The 25,318-nt window shown below is 34.0% G+C and overlaps 1 protein-coding gene across 1 annotated transcript in view; it reads left to right on the top strand.

Annotated features, from left to right (window-relative positions):
• The window catches only part of TMEM26 (transmembrane protein 26), a 51,705-nt gene that overhangs the window by 20,600 nt on the left and 5,787 nt on the right, over window positions 1–25,318 (top strand). The window contains exons 3-5 of the mRNA XM_077125217.1: window positions 3,118–3,219; window positions 5,023–5,243; window positions 24,072–24,148. Of these exons, the coding sequence (XP_076981332.1) occupies window positions 3,118–3,219; window positions 5,023–5,243; window positions 24,072–24,148 (400 nt within the window). The remainder of the gene's footprint in view (window positions 1–3,117; window positions 3,220–5,022; window positions 5,244–24,071; window positions 24,149–25,318) is intronic.

A 25,318-nucleotide genomic window follows, 5' to 3' on the forward strand; every position in this document is an offset into this window, starting at 1 on the left:
TTAGGTGAATCATAATTTATAGTAATATTATTTTGGTACCCCACTGATAAAAAGCTTTTGACAGTATATATATAATTGCAAGGTTAAGCCGCCTATATATGTTTAACATATTCAAACCTATCTTGAAAATACTTATGCCAAATTTTAGGCACATAGAAGGGAATGTGGATTAGTTTTGAAGGATTTCAAAAGCACATACCAATAATGTAGGTATAAAAAAAATTATCTTCCTTAACGCTCCTGCTTAAAACATATTAAAGTCATAGGCCATCTGTACGTCTGTTGCAAGAGTATTTTAGTAATTGTAGATTGGTTAATTCAAGTTATCATGGTTTTTTTTAAGACTATAATATAAGGAGCTAGGGGACTGTTTCAATTTCCTTATTAGTTACTACTTTCAGGGGTATGAAAATAAACCCTGGTAATTTAATTCAGTTTTTTTCCTTCACATCCAGTTCTATGACATGGCTATCATCCACAATAACAATTTCCCCAAATGCTTTTATAATATAAATGTTGCATAGTTAATTGATATACAGGTCAAATCCTATTACAACAAATAGCATTCAACCAAAAGCTCTCTTTTTAATAAAAATGTTTTTTGAGCCCCGGGCAGCAGCTCTTTAATTTTTATACTAGAAAGGAAATTGGACCTTTAGTAATAATGGCTTTGACTCACATTGACACTGAGAATTAAAATGAATGTCCAGAAAAGGAATTGGGCAAAGTGAGCAGAGAGGGAAGTAAAATAAAAAAATTGAGAGAAAGAAAGAAACAAACAAACAAAAAGGATTGGAATTGCATTTAAAGAAATACGAATTGGCAGAATAAAGGGAGGTCCAGCAATTCTCTTAATCTGCTCATTTAGGAAATTTTGGCAGTAACAAAAGTCACCTTTCATCATACAGCCCTTATATTTTTCAAAGTATTTTCAGATACATTTTTTTCACTATGTTTCCCAAAACCCCATGAATTACACATGGTACATATATTGCTATTTTATAGAAGAGGGTCTTGAGGCCCAGAAAGGTAAGTAATCTTCCCAAGACCACACAGCTAATCGACAGCATCACTGGGGCTTGGTTCCTAGGTATGGATCCCTAGGCCATTAAACCACACTGCTTTTCTCAGTTATGTGTTCTATGCTTTAGAGGTGTTTGCATCAAAATAGTCTGAATTTTTCATGATGGGAATGGGAAGAGTTAATTTAATTTCCTTTCACATTTTCCATTTATTCTGTGTCCTAAATATTCTAATCTACGACTTGGCTTTAGGAAAACATCCTGACCTACTTCAAGAAGGCATTTCTCAGAGATGTTCAATTCTGTACTTTTGTGCCTGAGTCTGGCTAGGTCAGCATACATGGAAACAAAATTGTTATGATAATGATTATGACCTTAACTCTTAGGTCTATTTATGAAGTGGCACAGTTAAAGCAATGGAAACTTTCTGGTCTTGATAGTGTCACAGTCTGTTTTAACCCAAAAGAATTCTTTAAGCAAATGAAAGTTTTGAAGGCATATCCCATATGTGTCATGTTTTAACCCAGATCATGTACATGAATTTACCTATAAAATGCTGAATGTAAATAATATTAACACAAAAAATGTTCCTTAGGAGGAAACTGTTTGGTCATTGTATTCCTAATGAACTGCCAATTAAAAGAAAAATCACACCAATTTGTAACAAATTGAGTACAGGATTGGAGAGGGACTCAGTTTTAATCCCATAAAACCGGTGATAGGAATCAACCAAATGGGGACTACAAAACTATTTGCTTCCAAGTTATTTTATACTGCAGTACAGAATGATTTTTTTAAACAATAACTAAAGGGTTTTTAGTAACAAAGATATCAAAAATATATCAAGATCACCATTTTTAATATACAATCTGTTTTCATGCCTGGAAAGTGGTCAAAATCTGGTTACTATTGACCATTAAACTTCTTAGACAGAGTCACTGAGTTACTCTACAATGAAGATCTGTGGCTTGGTTTAAAGGTTTAAATTTTTATCTTCATTATATTTTCTTAGAAACTTAGCTGAACAAAACAGTGTGCAAACGGCTTCTTTTTGTCTCAGAGATACTGTAGATGGACATTTTTCTTAATTATTCTTGTCATTTTACCAATAACATTAGTTGTTTTGAAGGAGCATAGAAATATAGCTTCTTGACAGACTTTCTTTTCTATTTTTTCAAGTAGCTTATAGAATGATCAATGGTGTATCCATAATAATAAAGAAAAATACACTTCTTCCAGCTTTAATCTTTTTTAAAACTAATTTCTTTCCAAATCATGGATGTGTGTGCATGTTTCAAAAGTATGTTAGCATTGCAGGTGTTTTTTTTTTTTTTTTCAATCTTTAACCAATTTATAAAATACGTATCGACTTCAGCTACATTTTCCCAGGCTACCCCTTTCCTCTCCTACATCCTTTTCCTTTCCTCTCTCTACTTCAGATTCTCAGTAGCTGGCTGGATAAAAATTATGTACAGTTCACTCACAGAAATTCACATAAAAGTAAAGCAACAGGAAGGAAAAATATAATTTCTTTTAAGTTTATTGTTGAATTTTCTATAAACCTAAATTGACTTAAACTGACACTAAAATGTAAATTTTGGTGGGTGAACATACTAATTTTTTGCTTTTTAAGGTGCTAACAGGGAGACTAACTGGATTATCCACTCAAGTAAAATGATATTTCAGATAAAGAAGCTTCTGGACAAGAAGCCAATTGTTAGAATTCACACTCATGACCAGGATCATACATGTTTTGTTGTCATTGGTTGTTGGTTTGCTTTACAGTTGTTTCAGGGTTCAAGAAAGAAACCCCAAATATCATTCTAGAAATTTTACAGCTCTCCATAATGACTCAGAGTATTTACGTTCTCACAGACCTAGAGACAAATATGACATGATAATTTACACTCTTCTTATATTAATCAAAAAGTACTTTTCTGTCTTAAACCTACAATTTCATTTTTGGAAAACTTACTACATAGTGTATGAATTTCCCACAGCTTCTTATAATCTATTAGATAGATTGAAGGCATTTTAAACTTTACCTTAATGTGGTATTTTTGGCAATATGCCTTTTTTTCTTTTCAATTCTTAGTATTGCAGTAGCCAATCTGAAGGAATATTCCACAATATCAGCAACAAAGAAGACTTCAATCAAACACTGACATTAAGTGGAGTAGATAATCTCATTGAGACGGTGAGAATTTTCCCCTCCTCACATTATAGGATCTAGCGAGCAGTGGGCCTGGTGAGAACAACACACACTCCACCTGTTGGCTCATCCTTCCCTAAAGAAATCTGCCAGTTGTTTAATTATTTGGCCCAGGAATTCACAAAATGATTGTGTGTGTATTATTAAACATTTAACATACACAATAGACATATACATTATATATATATTATATATATGAATAGATATAGCAGCACTAAGAAACCTTTAATATAGATCAGATAATATATGCACAAAGAAAGTCAAGAACATTTGTGATGGAATGATAAAGTCAAAAGATTGGAACCTGCCCTACATATTTTTAGGTGTTTATATTAATAAAATAGGAAAGGTTTCCAGACAAAGTAGATTTACTTCCTTGTTCTGCACATCTGGCAAACTGACTATGGCTTATTAGAAAATGATATAAAGGAGACTCAGACCAGATTCCCTACCACTATACTATGTTTTCAAAAAATAAGATAAGCTATTGATTCTGTGAGGTTTAATAGAATGAGTTTTGGGTTCTAATTCATTCTTTGATTACAACTTGCCTAGATTACTTTAGACAAATCACTTCATGTCTTTCTGTCTGTTTTTTTATCTGACAAGTGAAAATAGCATGCTTCCTGTAAGAATTAAATTAGATGTATGTGAAGCCTTATAGAAAAAATATAAAGAAGTGTGCAAATGGAAGATTATTGATTTTCATGTTTGGTGTCAATTAGTATAGCACCTACCTTGTCTTTTATCCTCCTTTACCTTGGCATTTGACATCAGCAAGTGATCAAAAGGGCTAAATAGATGTTGCACGCGTCATAGGTAAGTGCTTTTATAAATTGTTTGGAATCTTTATCCAACCCACTTGAGACTTAAGTTTCTATGTCTTCAAAAGAACATGACCTAGAGGGTCAATAATACACTTTGTTACTTATTTAAAAGTTAATTAGGAAAGAGATGTCATCCAGGATACAGGAGTTGGATATAAATTTTTCTCAGAGACTAAGAATCAGGGCAGAATATAAATTTTGGTTAGTAGTTTATGGATTCCTCAATAACACGCTAAATTCAGAATAAAAATAATAAATTTACAATTATTCTTTTCTTTACATTTGGATAATAGACATTCATCATTAAATATGTTTCTAGTTTAGTTACAGTACATTTTTAAAGCAATAAAAAAATAAAGGAGAATATTTGTAACTTGCTAAAAATATCCCCAGATTAGTAAATTTTTACAGTATAAAAGAATAATTTAAGAATTATTTTGTGACTTTAATACAGAATTTGTAAAGTTTTACAATGTGTTATAGTAGACTATGCAATATTGTAAAACGATAAACGATTTAATTCAGACCTTTTTTTTTGACATAGGCAGACTCCAGGAGTAAAATGATAAATGAAGTAAAAAAAACAACTCTTTTTTGGCATGGCCAGGCTCCAGGAATCGAATTGAGTTCCCAAAATGGCAGGAAAGAATTCTGCCACTGAGCCACTGTTGCAATGACCTAAAATGATTTTAAAATCATATGATACAATCCCATTAGCAAACACAAGTTTTAAATTACTTCCCAGTTACAAGGCAGCTCCATTTTAAGTATTACATTAGCTTTTTTTCCCAGAGTTTTCAGCTGAAAGGACTTTTACTTTATTTATTAAGTGAAGAATAACTCCTAAAAATGCCCTTCCACTAAAGCAAACTGTGGATTGAAAGCCATAATGAAGAAGGCAATATGTTTCAAAGGGAGTAGATTGTAATCCTTCTGTATATGGGATATTTCTGTTAAACAGGCCAAAGTTCTTGTAAATAACTTATCTACAGTGTGTGAGAAAGTTTGGACTTTGGGACTTCATCAGACCTTCTTGTTAATGCTGATAATTGGAAGATGGCTTCTACCCATTGGAGGAGGAATCACTCGGGATCAGCTTTCTCAACTTCTCCTTATGTTTGTGGGGACAGCTGCTGACATACTGGAATTTACAAGTGAGACGTTGGAAGAACAAAATGTGAGGTAAGTAGGTCCTGCAGTAAAGTCCTTCTTTTCAAGGTTAGGTCCACATATGTCTCTTGGCTTTCGCATTTATGTTCTTCATGAATAAGGATTTTTAGTATGTCGTATTGCAATACAGTTCATAGAATTTGCTGCTGCTCAGATACACATTAGGTACCAGCCCAGTTATTATAATGTTTTTAAATACTTAAAGGAAGCTTCTGTTAGGGAAAATGGGAAAATAATATATCTATCCTTGAGAACAGAAAAGAGCTGTGTGGATGTTTGACTACATGTCAGGTGAGGTCATGGATCTCTTAAAACATTCTGCAGGTGGAATGACTATCCCTAGCTCTTCTTTTACATTCCCAAGTGCTTAGGAACTCAGCCTCAACATTCTGTTCTAAAGCAAAGTGTAGCTACAGTTCCCAGGAAGGACCTAGAGGAGACAGAGAAAATTCTTCCCTACCCAGTTGGGGAATTTACATTTCCTGATGTGAATGGGGAATTTGATAGATTAGGTTTTATTTTACTAAATTTTATTTTTAGTCAGTTTTGCTCGAAGTACCCAAAGGCTTTCTGGTGTAGATGATGATAAATTAAAATTTATTGAGTTGGTACTTTTATTTTTGCCACAAGCAAATGAACTCAGAATCCATGATCACATCTGTTTACAGAACTACTTTCTTACCATTAGGGATTTAAGTTGTAGTGCCTGAATGTACTTTAAGCTTGAGTTGTTTTGCACTATGCTATAAAAATAAATTGGAACGAGGCTGGCTTTTAATGCCCTAGTTTACTTTATGCTATGTTTGTCAAACAATGAAACATAAAGCTGAGCAAAATTCACTAACTTACTGAGTAAACTTAATATCCCAACTATAGCCCAAAATGTATTTATAATCATGTGTTACCTTTAAAAGATAATTTCTGTTTCATTTATACTAACTTTTCTTGTAGCTTATTAAGTGGGCATTTTCTTTTTAAAAATAATCCAGCCTAAGTTGATCTTCTGTCTTCAAAGTGTTGAATTTAGTTTTGTAGTTTTACTACCTTAACAATGATCAGTGCTTTATAATGCATTTTCAAATATTTTAGGACACTTATAATACAAAATTGTGATACTTATAATTTTCTTGTAAAACTTTTACTAGAAAAACATGAAGAAATAATGTCAGCACACACTCAAAAACAACAAATAACTATAGACACAATTGACAGGGACATGACAATATAAAGATAATTTACTACAGTTATATGGAAATGAATACATACTTGTGAAATATTTAGGAACATGGGAGAAATATAGGATAGGAAAGGGGGTACTTAGAAACAGATGTTCTGTGGGATCTACCCACTGTAAAAATCTCATGTGTCATAATAATGTGAGATATGTCAAACGGTTGTCTTAATGACTGGTTTATGAGACCTATCCAGGAATGTCACCAAGGGCCATTTTATAAATCAGTGTTTGCCAATAAAGGTTGAGTACTAAATAAGTTAATGAATAAAATAATAATTGCTGGGAGACGAAACTTTGAAAATCAAGAGGCTTTCATTCATTCACCAACTAATGATCTATTTTCTAATATGTGCCAGGAACTGTGCTAGTCAGAGATTGGGGTGAAAATGGTGAGCAAGTGATAAGCAAGGACACACAGTCCTATCCCAGTCTAGGTTACGTCAGTTCTGCAAGAATTTATGGAGCACTTGAGGCTTTAAGACAGCGCAAACACGTCCCAATTTCTTCTACCACTTAAAGAAATTATTCTGAATGCTTCATGAATTTCTTTATTTTTCATATGTTTTTACATTTAAGCTTGTATTGTGTGCCCAAGACCAAAGAAGATGTGCTGTGGTTTGTGGGTTTTTTTTTTTTTTTAATTTCTTTTCATTTTTCTTGGTCTCAGATTGAAGTCATTTTTACTTTTAATATTAACTGCCTGTGGCAATGGCCATCTCTAATTCTATTCTTTCCCAGCATGTCTTTACTACTCAAAGAGACCCCCAAAATCAGACCCAGAAAGAACCTAGAGTTTTTCTCTCTCCTAAAACCCACCGCCCAAATTCTGACTTCCTGTCTTAGGTCTCACCTGTATGGGAACAACTGAATTTGCCTATGCCCATGGCTTCAAAGGAGACACTTAAGCCCATTCCACTTGGATGAATTTCCCATTTGACTTCATAAGGACAATCATGAAGAATAAACTTAGCATACAAGTTAATCCATCTTAATAATTTTAAAATAAAAGATCTTTACATGTAAAACAGAAGGGATTATTTCATTTCATTATAGCCAACATAGTATTGCCTATTACTATGACATTTTATTTTTTATTTTATTTTATTCCATAATTTGGGCTGGTAGATTTAGGATAAGGCCTGCAGCAATGTCTACATCACAGTGATATCTACATCTCTTTCCTACATCCTGGTTTATAACTCAAATCCAATTTTTTAAAGTTAATTTCTTTCCATTTTCCCTCATTGAAGTTCATCTGCCTAATTTTTGTGAATTTAAATAGGTTTGTGAGATTTTGCATTTTTTTCTTAACAGCTTTAAGGGTTTATAGCTTACAGCCATAAAATTGTATCAGTAGTCAGCTCACTTTTAATTGCTGGGTAGTATTTCATTTACTGCATATACCACATTTTATTTGTCCATTCATTAGCTTATATACATTTGTATTGTTTCCAATATTTTGCTATTAAGAAAAATCCTGCTATTAATATTCACATAGGTATTAGGGTAGATACGTAACAGTCAGATTGAGTTTTATGTTAAACAAGCAGAAGTTTGAATTAATAAGAAACTATCAAACTGTTTTCCAAAAGGGTTTTTTTTATATGCCCACCAGCAATGTATAAGTCATATTTTCTTCACATCCTCACCAACACTCTTTTTTATTTATCCTTTATGATATAGCCAGTCTAGTGGGTATATATATAATATCTCATTGTGGTTTAAATTTGCATTTCCCTAATGACTAATTATGTTGACTATCTTTTCATGTACTGATTAGCTATTCTTATATCTTCTTTGGTAAAGCATCTGTTCAAATTTCTGCCCACTTTTTATTAGGTATTTGTCTTATTATTGAGTTGTAAGAGTTCTTTAGTATATTATGGATACAAGTCCTTTATCAGATATATGAATGTAAATATTTTTATCTATATATGGCTTGTTTTTAATTTTTCTAATGTTTTCATTTGAAGAGCAAAGAAATTCAATGTGTTGATTTTTTTATGTAGCATGTTTTGGGTATTATATGTAGGAAATATTTTCCTAACCTAATTTTAGAATAATTCTCTTCTCTGTTTATGCTAGAGATTTTATCATTTTAGTGCCTACATTTAGTTCTAATTATTAATTTTGTTTTTTTTTAAATATATATTGTGAGGTAAGAGCCAAAATTCATGATTTGTTTGTTTGCATTGTCCCTGCACCATTTGTTGAAAAAATAACCCTGTCCCTATTAAGTTGTCTTGGCACCTCTGTCAAAAATCACAGATGTAAAATTTTTACAGGGCTTTTTATTGTGTTCCATTGTGCAATATGTCTTTTCTTATCTCTGGAAAACACTACCATGATTACTGTAGCTTTACAGTAAGTTTGACATTGGACAGTTTAAGTCCTCCAAAATTGTTCTTATAAAAATTCTTTTGGCTATTCTAGGTTCTTTGTGTTTTCATATAAATTTTACAATCAGCTTGCCAAGTTCTATAAAAGAAGTCTGCTGGGCTTTTGATAGAGATTGTATTGACTGTAAGGGTCAATTTGGGAAGAGTTGCCTTCTTTTTTTTTTTTTTTTTTTTTTTTTTTTATTAATTAAAAACAGAATTAACAAAACAATTAGAAATCATTCCAATCTACATGTACAATCAGCAATTCTCAATAACATCACATAGTTGCATATTCATCATTTCTTAGTATATTTGCATCGATTCAGAAAAAGAAACAAAAAGACAACAGAATAAGAATTAAAACAATAATAGAAAGAAAAAAAACAAACAAAAAAACAAAAACAAAAACAAAAAACCTATACCTCACATGCAGCTTCATTCAGTGTTTTAACATAATTGCATTACAATTGGGTAGTATTGTGCTGTCCATTTCTGAGTTTTTATATCCAGTCCCGTTGTACAGTCTGTATCCCTTCATCTCCAATTATCCCTTCTCTTTTTTTTTTTGTTTTTTTAATTAACGGAAAAAAAGAAATTAACCCAACATTTAGAGATTATACCATTCTACACATGCAATCATTAATTCTTAACATCATCACATAGATGCATGATCATCATTTCTTAGTACATTTGCATTGGTTTAGAAGAACTAGCAACATAACCGAAAAAGATATAGAATGTTAATATAGAGAAAAAAATAAAAGTAATAATAGTAAAATCAAAACAAAACAACACAAAACAAAACAAAAACCTATAGCTCAGATGCAGCTTCATTCAGTGTTTTAACATGATTACTTTACAATTAGGTATTATTGTGCTGTCCATTTTTGAGTTTTTGTATCTAGTCCTGTTGCACAGCCTGTATCCCTTCAGCTTCAATTACCCATTGTCTTACCCTGTTTCTAAATCCTGCTGAACTCTGTTACCAATGACATATTTCAAGTTTATTCTCGAATGTCCGTTCACATCAGTGGGACCATACAGTATTTGTCCTTTAGTTTTTGGCTGGATTCACTCAGCATAATATTCTCTAGGTCCATCCATGTTATTACATGGTTCATAAGTTTATCTTGTCTTAAAGCTGCATAATATTCCATCGTATGTATATACCACAGTTTGTTTAGCCACTCTTCTGTTGATGGAGATTTTGGCTGTTTCCATCTCTTTGCAATTGTAAATAATGCTGCTATAAACATTGGTGTGCAAATGTCCGTTTGTGTCTTTGCCCTTAAGTCCTTTGAGTAGATACCTAGCAATGGTATTGCTGGGTCGTATGGCAGTTCTATATTCAGCTTTTTGAGGAACCGCCAAACTGCCTTCCACAGTGGTTGCACCCTTTGACATTCCCACCAACAGTGGATAAGTGTGCCTCTTTCTCCGCATCCTCTCCAGCATTTGTCATTTTCTGTTTTGTTGATAATGGCCATTCTGGTGGGTGTGAGATGATATCTCATTGTGGTTTTGATTTGCATTTCTCTAATGGCCAGGGACATTGAGCATCTCTTCATGTGCCTCTTGGCCATCCGTATTTCCTCTTCTGAGAGGTGTCTGTTCAAGTCTTTTTCCCATTTTGTAATTGGGTTGGCTGTCTTTTTGTTGTTGAGATGAACAATCTCTTTATAAATTCTGGATACTAGACCTTTATCTGATATATCATTTCCAAATATTGTCTCCCATTGTGAAGGCTGTCTTTCTACTTTCTTGATGAAGTTCTTTGATGCACAAAAGTGTTTAATTTTGAGGAGTTCCCATTTATTTATTTCCTTCTTCAGTGCTCTTGCTTTAGGTTTAAGGTCCATAAAACCGCCTCCAGTTGTAAGATCCATAAGATATCTCCCAACATTTTCCTCTAACTGTTTTATGGTCTTAGACCTAATGTTTAGATCTTTGATCCATTTTGAGTTAACTTTTGTATAGGGTGTGAGAGATGGGTCTTCTTTCATTCTTTTGCATATGGATATCCAGTTCTCTAGGCACCATTTATTGAAGAGACTGTTCTGTCCCAGGTGAGTTGGCTTGACTGCCTTATCAAAGATCAAATGTCCATAGATGAGAGGGTCTATATCTGAGCACTCTATTCGATTCCATTGGTCGATATATCTATCTTTATGCCAATACCATGCTGTTTTGACCACTGAGGCTTCATAATATGCCTTAAAGTCAGGCAGCGCGAGACCTCCAGCTTCGTTTTTTTTCCTCAAGATGTTTTTAGCAATTCGGGGCACCCTGCCCTTCCAGATAAATTTGCTTATTGGTTTTTCTATTTCTGAAAAATAAGTTGTTGGGATTTTGATTGGTATTGCATTGAATCTGTAAATGAATTTAGGTAGGATTGACATCTTAACTATATTTAGTCTTCCAATCCATGAACACGGTATGCCCTTCCATCTATTTAGGTCTTCTGTGATTTCTTTTAGCAGTTTTTTGTAGTTTTCTTTATATAGGTTTTTTGTCTCTTTAGTTAAATTTATTCCTAGGTATTTTATTCTTTTAGTTGCAATTGTAAATGGGATTCGTTTCTTGATTTCCCCCTCAGCTTGTTCATTACTAGTGTATAGAAATGCTACAGATTTTTGAATGTTGATCTTGTAACCTGCTACTTTGCTGTACTCATTTATTAGCTCTAGTAGTTTTGTTGTGGATTTTTCCGGGTTTTCGACGTATAGTATCATATCGTCTGCAAACAGTGATAGTTTTACTTCTTCCTTTCCAATTTTGATGCCTTGTATTTCTTTTTCTTGTCTAATTGCTCTGGCTAGAACCTCCAACACAATGTTGAATAATAGTGGTGATAGTGGACATCCTTGTCTTGTTCCTGATCTTAGGGGGAAAGTTTTCAATTTTTCCCCATTGAGGATGATATTAGGTGTGGGTTTTTCATATATTCCCTCTATCATTTTAAGGAAGTTCCCTTGTATTCCTATCTTTTGAAGTGTTTTCAACAGGAAAGGATGTTGAATCTTGTCAAATGCCTTCTCTGCATCAATTGAGATGATCATGTGATTTTTCTGCTTTGATTTGTTGATATGGTGTATTACATTAATTGATTTTCTTATGTTGAACCATCCTTGCATACCTGGGATGAATCCTACTTGGTCATGATGTATAATTCTTTTAATGTGCTGTTGGATACGATTTGCTAGAATTTTATTGAGGATTTTTGCATCTGTATTCATTAGAGAGATTGGTCTGTAGTTTTCTTTTTTTGTAATATCTTTGCCTGGTTTTGGTATGAGGGTGATGTTGGCTTCATAGAATGAATTAGGTAGTTTTCCCTCCACTTCGATTTTTTTGAAGAGTTTGAAGAGAATTGGTACTAATTCTTTCTGGAACGTTTGGTAGAATTCACATGTGAAGCCATCTGGTCCTGGACTTTTCTTTTTAGGAAGCTTTTGAATGACTAATTCAATTTCTTTACTTGTGATTGGTTTGTTGAGGTCATCTATGTCTTCTTGAGTCAAAGTTGGTTGTTCATGTCTTACCAGGAACCCGTCCATTTCCTCTAAATTGTTGTATTTATTAGCGTAAAGTTGTTCATAGTATCCTGTTATTACCTCCTTTATTTCTGTGAGGTCAGTAGTTATGTCTCCTCTTCCATTTCTGATCTTATTTATTTGCATCCTCTCTCTTCTTCTTTTTGTCAATCTTGCTAAGGGCCCATCAATCTTATTGATTTTCTCATAGAACCAACTTCTGGCCTTATTGATTTTCTCGATTGTTTTCATGTTTTCAATTTCATTTATTTCTGCTCTAATCTTTGTTATTTCTTTCCTTTTGCTTGCTTTGGGGTTAGCTTGCTGTTCTTTCTCCAGTTCTTCCAAATGGATAGTTAATTCCTGAATTTTTGCCTTTTCTTCTTTTCTGATATAGGCATTTAGAGCAATAAATTTCCCTCTTAGCACTGCCTTTGCTGCGTCCCATAAGTTTTGATATGTTGTGTTTTCATTTTCATTCGCCTCGAGGTATTTGCTAATTTCCCTTGCAATTTCTTCTTTGACCCAGTCGTTGTTTAGGAGTGTGTTGTTGAGCCTCCACGTATTTGTGAATTTTCTGGCACTCTGCCTATTATTGATTTCCAACATCATTCCTTTATGGTCCGAGAAAGTGTTGTGTAAGATTTCAATCTTTTTAAATTTGTTAAGACTTGCTTTGTGACCCTGCATATGGTCTATCTTTGAGAATGACCCATGAGCACTTGAGAAAAAGGTGTATCCTGCTGTTGTGGGATGTAATGTCCTATAAATATCTATTAAGTCTAGTTCATTTATAGTAATATTCAGATTCTCTATTTCTTTGTTGATCCTCTGTCTAGATGTTCTGTCCGTTGATGAGAGTGGTGAGTTGAAGTCTCCAACTATTATGGTATATGAGTCTATTTCCCTTTTCAATGTTTGCAGTATATTCCTCACGTATTTTGGGGCATTCTGATTCGGTGCGTAAATATTTATGATTGTTATGTCTTCTTGTTTAATTGTTCCTTTTATTAGTATATAGTGTCCTTCTTTGTCTCTTTTAACTGTTTTACATTTGAAGTCTAATTTGTTGGATATTAGTATAGCCACTCCTGCTCTTTTCTGGTTGTTATTTGCATGAAATATCTTTTCCCAACCTTTCACTTTCAAACCTATGTTTATCTTTGGGTCTAAGATGTGTTTCCTGTAGACAGCATATAGAAGGATCCTGTTTTTTAATCCATTCTGCCAATCTATGTCTTTTGATAGGGGAATTCAGTCCATTAACATTTAGTGTTATTACTGTTTGGATAATATTTTCCTCAGCCATTTTGCTTTTTGTATTATATATATCATATCTGACTTTCCTTCTTTCTACACTCTTCTCCATACCTCTCTCTTCTGTCTTTTCGGTTCTGACTCTAGTGCTCCCTTTAGTATTTCTTGCAGAGCTGGTCTCTTGGTCACAAATTCTCTCAGTGACTTTTTGTCTGAGAATGTTTTAATTTCTCCCTCATTTTTGAAGGATAATTTTGCTGGATATAGGAGTCTTGGTTGGCAGTTTTTCTCTTTTAGTAGTTTAAATATATCATCCCACTGTCTTCTAGCTTCCATGGTTTCTGCTGAGAAATCTACACAAAATCTTATTGGGTTTCCCTTGTATGTAATGGATTGTTTTTCTCTTGCTGCTTTCAAGATCTTCTCTTTCTCTTTGACCTCTGACATTCTAACTAGTAAGTGTCTTGGAGAACGCCTATTTGGGTCTAATCTCTTTGGGGTGCACTGCACTTCTTGGATCTGTAATTTTAGGTCTTTCATAAGAGTTGGGAAATTTTCAGTGATAATTTCTTCCATTAGTTTTTCTCCTCCTTTTCCCTTCTCTTCTCCTTCTGGGACACCCACAACACGTATATTTGTGCGCTTCATATTGTCCTTGAGTTCCCTGATACCCTGTTCAAATTTTTCCATTCTTTTCCCTATAGTTTCTGTTTCTTTTTGGAATTCAGATGTTCCATCCTCCAAATCACTAATTCTATCTTCTGTCTCTTTAAATCTATCATTGTAGCTATCCATTATTTTTTCTATGTTTGCTACTTTATCCTTCACTTCCATAAGTTCTGCGATTTGTTTTTTCAGTTTTTCTATTTCTTCTTTATGTTCAGCCCATGTCCTCTTCATGTCCTCCCTCAATTTATCGATTTCATTTTTGAAGAGGTTTTCCATTTCTGTTCGTATATTCAGCATTAGTTGTCTCAGCTCTTGTGTCTCATTTGAGCTATTGGTTTGTTCCTTTGACTGAGCCATATTCTCAATCTTTTGAGCGTGGACAGTTATCTTCTGCTGCTGGCGTCTGGGCATTTATTCAGATTTCTCTTGATGTTGGACCCAGCAAGGTTGTAATATTTTTCTGTGAAAGCTCTGGGTTCTGTTTTTCTTATCCTGCCCAGTAGGTGGCGCTCGTGGCACACGTTTGTCTGCGGGTCCCACCAGTAAAAGGTGCTGTGGGACCTTAAACTTTGGAAAACTCTCGCCGTCCTGGGGGTTCGCTAGCCGAAACGGCTTGAGCCGGCCCGGGGTCCGAACGCAGGGAGGGTGTCCGAATGCAGGGAGGGTTGCTGGTCGCCGCAGCCAGGGAAAGAGCCCGTCCGAATTTCTTAGTCGGCCCTGGGCAACAAGCGTGGCGGGAGGGCGCCAGCGGCAGCGGCCCGCCCGAGAGAGTGCACGTTCCCCGGGAGTCACGGGTTTGGAAGGGGCCTCCCCCACCCGTCACCGTTCTCCGCGGCCTGGGGGTTTCCGATCCAATTCTCTCAGTTGGTCCGGGGGCTGCGCGTGGTGTGGGCGCCAGTCGCCTTGGTTTCAGGGGACCACCTCTCCAATTCTCCCAGCCGGCCCGGGAAGGGGGAAGGGAGTAACTCCGGCCGCTTGCCACCCCGCCCGGTAAGGCCCCGCGCCTCGGCGATCTCACCCGAGCTGCTTCTCTCAGCCAGCCAGCCGTTCCAGGATGGGGTACGCTGTCTTTTTTATCTCTGTTGTGGCTTTGGGCACTTTCTGTATCGTTTCTACTCCCCTAGTAGGTGTCCTGGAGAAGAAACTAAGATCCGCGCGTCTTACTAAGCCGCCATCTTCCAGGAAGTCCCCAAGAGTTGCCTTCTTAACAATATTGTCTTCCAATCTGTGAACATAGAATGCATCACCATTTATTTAGATATTCTTTAATTTCTCTCAGCAATGTTTTGTATTTTTCAGTGTACAGGTTTTGCATTGCTTTTCCTTAATGTATTCCTATTTTTTTAAAGAGGTTTATGTTTGTTTTGTTTTGTTGGATGGGTGTTGGCTTTTGTTAAATACTGTTCCTGCTTTTATTGCGGTGCTAATGGGGTGGTTGTTCTTTATTCTGTAAATATAGTGGTTTATATTAATCAATTTTTAATAAACCAACCTTGACTTCCTGGGATAAATTCCATTTGATTTTGGTTTATGATCCATTTTATATGTTTCTGGGTTCAGTTTGCTAAAATATTTTGTTAATAATTTTTACATTTATGCTCATTACTTTTAAATGATCTGTAGCATTTTTTTCTGATGATTTATTTTTCTGGCCTTGGTATCAGGGTAATACTGGCCTCACTGAATACCTCAAGAAATGTTTCCTTTTTCCTTTATGTTTTAAAAGTCTTTGTGTAGGATTGGTATTTCTCCTTTAAGTATTTTATAGAAATTAACTGTGAGGCCCTCTGGACCTAAGCTTTTCTTTGTGAGAGGATTTTTATTAGCAATTCAATATCATTCCTTATTATAGCATTCTTGAGTCAGTTTTAGTTATATGTTTCTTTCTAGGAATTTTTCTATTTCATCTAAATTATCTAATTTTTGGCATAAAGTTGTTCATCATATTGCCTCACAACTGTATTAATTTATATAGGGTCAGTTGTGATGTCCTGGTTTTCATTCCTGAGTTTGGTAACTTCTGTCTTTTCTGGGTTTTTTCTTGCTCAGATTTATCCATATTTTTTTATCTTTTAAAAAATAACTAACTTGCCTTCATTGATTTTCTCAATTGTTATTCTGCCCATTCATTTTTGCTTTGACCTTTATTATTTTTTTCTTTTCCTTGCTTTAATTTTAACTTTCTCTTCTTTGTTTTAGTTCCTTAAAATACAAGCTTAGATTATTGATTTGAGACCTCTCTTTTTTTCTACTATAGGAAACGAAAGCTACAAATTTCCCTCTAAGTACTGCTTTACTCAGCTCCTATAAGTTTTGACATTATCTCTTTGTTTCATACAAATTCAAAATATTTTTTAATTTCTCCTGTATTTTCTCCTTTGATCACTGGGTTCTTCAGAAGTGTATTGCTTAATTTTCAAATACAGGGTGATTTCCCAAATCTCTTTGTTGTTGATTTCTATTTTAATTTGTGTTGTAGTCTGAGAACATACCCTAAATTATTTCAGCATTTTTAAATTTATCAAGACTTGTTTATGGTCTAGCATATGGCTTATTCTGGCAGATGTTCCATGAGTGCCAGAAAAAAATGTGTATTTTCCTCTTGTTGGGTGGAGTGCTCTATAAGTGTAGGTTAAGTCAGGTTGTTTGGTAGTAGTCTTCAAGTCTTCTGGCTCCTTACTGGTTTTCTGTCTAGTTTTTACATCAATTATTGAGAGTGGGATACTGAAATCGTCAACTATAATTGTTGAGTTGTATATGTTCTCCTTTCAATACTGTCAGTTTTTGCTTTATGTATTATTTTGGTGCTCTGATTTTAGTTGTATATATATAATTTTAAAATATCTTTCTGATATATTAACTCTTTTCATCATGAAAGCCCTTCTATTTTCCGTAGCAATATTTCCTGTCTGAAAGTCTATTTTGCCTCATGGATTTAGGCACTCTAGTTCTTTTATGGTTACTATTTGCAGGGGCTATCTTTTCCATCCATTTATTTTCAAATTATTTGTATCTTCATATCTAAACCACATCTCTATAGAAGCACATTTTTGGATCTTGCTTTTTTTCCCGCAGTTAGACAATCTCTATTTTTTTGTTGGAATGCTTAGTCCATTAATATTTAATATATTTATTTATATGGTTGGATTTATGTCTCACATTTTGCTATCTGATTTTTTCCTATGTTTCATGTCCAATTTGGTCCTGTATACATCCTTGACTGCTGTAGGTGCAGTGTGCGTTACATAAATATTTTTGTGTGTACAATTTCAATTCTTCTAAGTTTTTGAATTATTTCCTTAGTGGTTACTTGAGGGATTATAACATAACATTTTAACTCCTCTACTCTATTTAGGTTCATACTGACTAAATTCTGGTCAAGTATGACAACATTGCCCCAGTATAGCTCCATTTTCTCCCCCTCTTTTTTGATATACTTGTTAAATACATCTTTATATGTTATAAATCCAACACTTCAGTGTTAAAGTTACTTTTTTTCAATAATATGAGATTTTTTAAAGAAATTAAGAGAAAAAAGTTTTATATGTCCTTATAATATATTTATACATTATTTTATGTTTTCCCACATATTTGTCATTCTCAGTGTGATTATTTCTTCCTGTAGACATGAGCAACCCTCTGGTATCATTTCCTTTCAAACTGAAACACTTCCTTTAATATTTCTTTGAAGTCAAGTCTGCTACCAACAAATCCTCCTAGTCCTTCTTTATCTAGGGATGTGTTTAGTTTGTCTTCATATTTGAGGGACAGTTTTGCTGAATATGGAATTCTTCATTGACAATTTTTTCCCAAGCTTTAAATATGCCATATTCTGGCTCCATATTTTCTGATGAGATGCTAGACATTGTTTTGCTGTTACCCCTTACATGATGTTTCATTTTTCTCTTGCAGTTTTCAGTCTTTGGCTTTCAGTAGTTTGACTATTATGCATCTAGGTGTGGATCGCTTTACCTTTAATATCAAAACTATTTAGGCCTTTGTTGATATTCTTGGATCTGCAAATTAATGTTTTTCCTTAAATTTGGGGACTTTTCAGTTCTTTTGTCTCCAAAATTTTTTTTATTCCTTTTTCCTCTCCTTCGGTGAGTCTTATTGCACATATGTTAATAACCTTAATGGTGTTCCATACGTCTCTGGAGCTCTAGTCATTGTACTTAAAACTTTCATCTTTTTTTCTGTTGTTGTTTTTCTTTTTTAGATTGGATAATTTCCATTAATTTATCTTTAAGGTCACTGATGCTTTCTTCTGCCATCTCAAATCTAGATGTAGAGTCAAATTGAATCTGGAATCAACCTAGTGAATTTTTCATTTCAATGCTAGAATTTTTTGTTTAGTTTTTCACGTTTTCTACTTCTCTATTTAGATTATCTATTTTTTGTTTGATTGTCATCATATTTTCTTTAATTTACAAAACATATTTTTTATTTCATTCTTTGAGTACATTTAAAATAGCTAGTTTGATGTCTTTGTTAAATTCAACAATTGACCTTATCAGGGTTAGTTTTTATTTACTGTTCTCCACTGAATGTGGGATGCACATTTCTGTTTGTTTGAAAATATTATATCATAATTGTTTTTGTTGAAAACTGGTCATTGAAATAATTTTTTATAGCAATATATTATCCTCACTCAGACTTTTCCTTATTGTTTTGTTTTGTTTTAATAAAGTTTCCGAACTTAATCTGAGGAAATTATCTTACTTTGCTTTGAAGCCACTGATGATTCTGCTCAGTTTTTTAATATTATTTTAATGTTTGCTCGTCTCCTTAGGGGTTATGTCTTTAACTGTATAACTTAGTGGTCATGATTTGATGTTATGATCAAACACTTCAGCCCATAAAACTTCCAGCCTCTGCTGATGGGTCTGCATATGAGTTGGGTAGTACATTCAGAGTTCACAGAATTTTCGTATCTGCTTCAGCTTTTAAGTTCCAGTGGGCTTTCTCATGGCTCCCCCCTGAACATGCCTGCATTTTCCAGTCAGCAGGCATATGCAGGAAGATTATCTGGCCCTTTTATGGCCTCTGTTTTCAGACTCTCCCCATTGAAGTTCAAGTTAATCCACTGTTCACCCCAACTTGAATTGCCATCTCAACATGGCAAAGCAAATCCATTCTGCAACATGTATTAACACTGACAGCAAAGAGTTTCCTGTTCATTTCCAACGAAGGTTTTACTTTTATAAGCCCTTGTTGTTGTTTTTGTTTGTTTGTTTGTTTTTGTTTTTTGCATGGGCAGGCACCAGGAATCAAACCCGGGTCTCTGGCATGGCAGGCAAGAAGTTTGCCACTGAGCCACCGTCGCATTACCCCAAGGTTTTACTTTTAATTATAACACCAATAAGTGAGGGATTTTATACTCCCTTCCAAATCAAATCAGCTGCCACTGGCCAGGAGGGGGTTCCAGTTTTCATTACCAAGCCCTTCCTTGTAAAATTATCGCTCCGGTCAAGCTGGAAGGATATAGGAACATCCATGGGCAAGAATTCTATAGGCTTTTTACCCACAGTTTTATCAGCTTCTCATGAATAAATGTTAGTCAATTTGTTGTTTGCCTTTGACTGAGTTCCAGAGCCCAGATAATTTTGTCCAGTGTTATATGTGGGTTTTGGGTGGAGTGATTTGCTAATATTTTCATTCTGTTACAGTTACCCTCAAACATTTTAACAAGTCTGAATTTCCATATCACTGTCAGGAAGAGTTCATGATCATTTACAAATTTGCAGATAACTCAATGCAGTCTTTCTTAAACATAGATTGTTTTAAAAGAAAATGTTTCTGTTACTTCACTGGGAGTATTTGACCATGCAAAAAAGAATCTATGTTGATACTATATTTGCTTTCTCTTTCTTTGGCTCCTTTTATTTGGCCAATTACTTTTTTCAAGACTTTTTTTTCTTTCTTTCTTTCTCTTTCCTTTTTTCTTTTCATTTTCAGAAGAGGTTTGACAAATGCTTCTTTAGAAAGCTAAATAAATTTTATCCACTGATTGTCTCTTATCTACAACAATATACTTCTAAAAAGAAATAGCTAAGCAAATTGGCAATATATGACTTTTTATTTTTACTTTTCATCCACTATATTGGGTGTGTTGATTCATCAACTGCCAGTATTTATCCTCCCATTTTCCTAGTGTAAATGTGATGCTGACATCAATAATTACACTTAAAATATTTTTCATCTTTATGAATAGAGTCCACTGTCTGCTTATGTGTGTCTCTATTGATGTTTGTAACTGCAAATTATACCTATAGGATAAATTCAGCTCCAAATTCTTGCACATATTTTGAGTTCTTGTACTTAAACTCAGTGATTTATTTACATTCCAATGTTTTACCTTTCTGAGTAATGTATGCTATCTAATTTGGAAGAATAGATTTATCTCCTTGGAAATTTTCTGGCCCTCATTTACAAAATTATTTTTAATAATTTTACTAAGGTGTTTTGTAACATTACATCTCCCATATTTTTTGTGTGCTTAGATAATATTTTCATATGCAAAAAGGCATATATCATTATTTTAGTGTTAAGTTAGATTACCTATTTTGTAAAATGATAAAATGAGACACAAAGAGTTTACACAGATTATAATAATAATAATAATAATAGTAAAGAATAGATAATGTTTATCAAATTTTAAGGGCTTTAATTCTAAGAAGTGATTTAGTCTTTACAATAACCCTTAGAATTAAATATTATTATTATAATATTTATAAGTTAAGGAAAGTGAAACGAAAAGTCTAAGAAAACCTCGAGGTCACATGGCCATAAAAATAACTAATTTGAGCTAACTTGTAGTGATCCACCACATTAAGGCTGTGTCAGGTGCTATTCTAAAAACTTTATGTTTAACATTTTAAAATAATATATTTAATAAAATTATCACATAAAATCCAGTATATTCTTTTCATTCCCATTTTATGGATGAGGAAACTAAAGAACACATAGGTTAAATGACTTATTATATTCACGTAGCCAATAAGTAATCAGTTTAGGATTGGGTCCACACATCCTAGTGAGGGGTTGGAGCTGGGATTTGATTTCTGACCACCCAATGTTACAGCTCAAGCTTTACCACTGCTCCAAACTACCTAGAAAATAAATTGTGAGTTTTTGGTTGAATTATTGAAGTTTGGGATAAGAAGAAATTACAAAAGAGAACAATCTGTTGTAAAATCTATTTTACATCTATTCCAAAATATCCTCTACAAGGTTTTGCCCAGCCCCTACTTGAATATTTTCACCAACGGAGAATATACTAACCCCAGGGCAACTCATTTTATTTTGAGGTGATATCATCAGTAAGTGATGAAATTTTGATCCTTAAGGGAAACTTCAATCCTTTGAACCTGAGTTGGGCCTCTGAAGTCACAATAAGTAAGTTTAATTCCTATTCTACATGAAGCCCTTTAAGTATATGAAATAAAGCTTTTGAGAAATCTTCTATAAGTTTCAGTTTCTAGAATTATCTTGCATATAAGATGGCTCTGAGTTTCCTCTCAAACTTGGTCTCTCACTTTTGATACAATACCTTTATAAATATTCCTTTTAAAACATGAAGCTTAACACATAATATTTCAGGTATATTCTGAACATTGTGGAATAGATCAAGGCTAAAATGACCCATTTTGCTAATGGAAATAATATAGTGTAGAAGTTAAAAGGGCAGATGCTGAAATCAGCTAACTGGTTTTGAGTCTAACGCTTATAGGCACATTACTTTGGACAAATTACCTATGCCTCAGTTTTCTTTGGTAAAATAATTGTAACTACATTGAAGAGTTGTTATGAGGATTGAATATAATAGAGTTACATATTTTTTAAAATTCCTGGCACATAGTATAAGCTCAGAAATTGTAGACAGCATTATTTAAAAATTTAGACACTTACTGAAAGTCTACTATGTATTGACGTTGACATTTCAAAGAGGGAAAAGTTACTGTCTGCATTCCTAAGGCATCTCTATTTAAAATTCTAGACTTTATACTTGTTAAGTAGCTTATCATTACATTTGATTTGGAAAAATCATAAATCATGTCACACTGTGAACTAATAATTAGACAAAAGTAAGCGAAAACCATTGAGCCTTTTTTAAGGCTGCAGCTGTGAAATGCTAAATAAACTTAATGTGGGTCATCCACTTATACCCTGGCAAGATCTTTTGGGATTCTGATTATGACTTCCAGTGTATTGGTTTTCCATTCAAGTTCCATGTCATATGTACATATGAGAAACTTCTATCAATATTGTCAACTAGTTCACCAATGGAAATGTAAAGGAAAGAATCAGGGGCAGAACCTTGCAGCAACCCATCAGAGAACTCCCTTTGGAGAGAGTCACATAAACAGTGGAATCCACCTAAAAATACTCACACCAAGAAAAACTTCTTATTAATAAGGACACTATGGGAGATTCTTTCAGAAACCTTATTTAAGGCCAAAAGCATTCTGTCTGTCTTCAGTTTATACAGCATTACCTAGAAGGAAATAAGCTTTGTTGAGTATGGATTGCTCTTAGGGAACCTGTGCTGATTCCTAATAATAACTGTCTTTTTCTAGAAGGGCTTTTAGGAAATCTTTCAAATAATCACTTATATAATCTAACTAGTGATTAATAGTAAATGTGCCTTTGTACTTTAAGAAATAGCCTCTGCTTCATTTTGAAAGTTGAACTTCATTTTTTCTGTCACCAGCCTTGTCTCCACTACTAACTTCCAAGACAGGTCATGATAGCTTATAATTCTCATTTACAAATTTTCTCAGTATTTTGAAATCTATTTCTTCAGGACCTCAGCACTTGAAGCATTTAAAGATATTCCTTGCAATCACCTCATTTAATTTGGTTTCAATTACTCTTCCCTCATACTTTCTAGTACTCTCCAATTTGAAGATCACTCTTGATGAAGAAGGAAACCAAATCTGTTCAATCATACCACGAACCTCAAATTGATAACCTCCTTTATACTTTTGCTCAGAATCTGAGGCTTTAGTCATTCTTTTATTATCCTTTGTATTTCTGTAACCACTATTCTTTCTGTTTTTAACTTCAAGACTATTCTATGTCTGTGACATTTGTATATTTACCTTAAGTGTGGACTTCTTTTGTACATTCAGCTGTTCATTCCACAGATATATGTTATTGCTATTATTTGCCAGAAATTGCTGTAAGCATTGGCATAGTGGTGATGAAACAGACATATTCCTTGTTTTCCTAGAGTTTAAAGCCAAATATCTGGTGTAAATCTTTATTGGAATTCTCTCCCCACATTTTTTTCCATTTGACGATAGTGTTTTTGAACATGCCGAGATTTTAATTTTTGAGCATAATATATTCTTCTTGAGATGTACTTTCAATTAGAGCCTTGGGATCTTTTTTAACAATTATCACTGCCTCCTCCTGAAATTTCTTGAAGTCAGTTATCTGAATGTCCCTGTTCTTATCTAGCTTTTTTGCTACTATTTATCTCCCATAATATTTCCATGATTTTATAAAATTAAAGACAGTAATATGGGTCCAGGAGGTTTTGCCTTAATTCAGGCAGGTGTTTGCATATGTGGAAGTTGAATTTTAAGTCTCAACATCTTTTTTCACTGTTCATGCATGAAGTTTTCATGGATGTCTTATATCAACAAGATTTATTTGTTGGTTTATTGGCGATACACTCAAATATGGGTTGAGAAGTTGCTCTTTTCTGTATGTGATCATAATTTTTTATTACTAATCTAAAATTGTGTCTGCATTATAGGAATAGCCCCGCACTCGTCTATGCCATTCTTGTTATATGGACCTGGAGCATGCTGCAGTTTCCACTTGACCTGGCAGGTAAGTGTCTGATGTTTGTTCAAAGAAACAGAAAATTACAACTCTTGACCGTAAACTGTACTAATGCTAAGGAGGCAATTGAGAGGATTATCGGTTAAACTTCCCAGAGTATTTCCAGTTCAGTTTAGGAAAAAGTAGACTGCAATTTAGGAAAGCCAGGAGTGATTTCTTCTGGTACATGATGAATGAAGATGATAAAAGCACAAGTGTACATTTCTTCAAATAGTGGTCCTATCACTGATGATTTGTAAAATCTCTTGCAAACTAACTTAGTTAGCACATCTGTGCTGCAGTACTTTTATTAGAGAATGGGGAAGATTATAGACGTAGCTAGGATTGAGTGTTCTTGTGATGATTAAATGAGGCATAGTTTCTAAAGTACTTAGCACAGTTTCTGGCAAATAAGTATTATTTCTTAATATTTTTAAGGGATAATTTTCATTTCTTTGTCAGACCTACGTATTAGGACTTCAGAAGGAGTGCAAGCAGTTTCAGGGCCAGATGGAAAATAAGTTTTTTTCAGCGGTGGTCCTTAGAGTATTCCTGGTCTTACTTTAATGACATTGTAAACCCCTAAGACTTTGCAAGAAGAAAATTGTTTTCCATGCATCTAGTGGTGATCTAGAGCTGCGTTGTAATATGGTAGCTGCTGGCTACATATGGCTCGTTAAATTTTAGTTAATTAAAATGAAATTAAAAATTCAGTGTATCTCAAAACCACAATGAGATGCTTCACACCCACAAGGATGGCTATTATTTAAAGAATGGAAAATAACAAGCGTTGAAAAGAAGTTGGAATTCTAGTGCGTTGTTGATAGGAATGTAAAGAGGAGAGCCACTGTGGAAAGTGGTGTGGCGGGTCCTCAACAGTTAAATATAGAATTACCATATAACCCAGCAATTCCAAAAAAGTTAAATATAGAATTACCATTTGACTCAGCAACCCAAAGAAAGTGAAAGCAGACTACTGAACAGATACTTGTATACCAATGTTTATAGCAGCTTTATTCACAATAGCCAAAAGATGTAAACAACTCAAATGTCCACCAACAAATCAGTGGATAAACAAAATGTGTATACACAAAAATGGAATATTATTTGGCCATTAAAAAGAATTATGTTCTCAGACAGGCTGGCACATGAAAGAACCTTAAAAACATTATGCTAAGT

Source organism: Tamandua tetradactyla, chromosome 13 (genome assembly GCF_023851605.1).
Source record: "Tamandua tetradactyla isolate mTamTet1 chromosome 13, mTamTet1.pri, whole genome shotgun sequence".
NCBI lineage: Eukaryota > Metazoa > Chordata > Mammalia > Pilosa > Myrmecophagidae > Tamandua > Tamandua tetradactyla.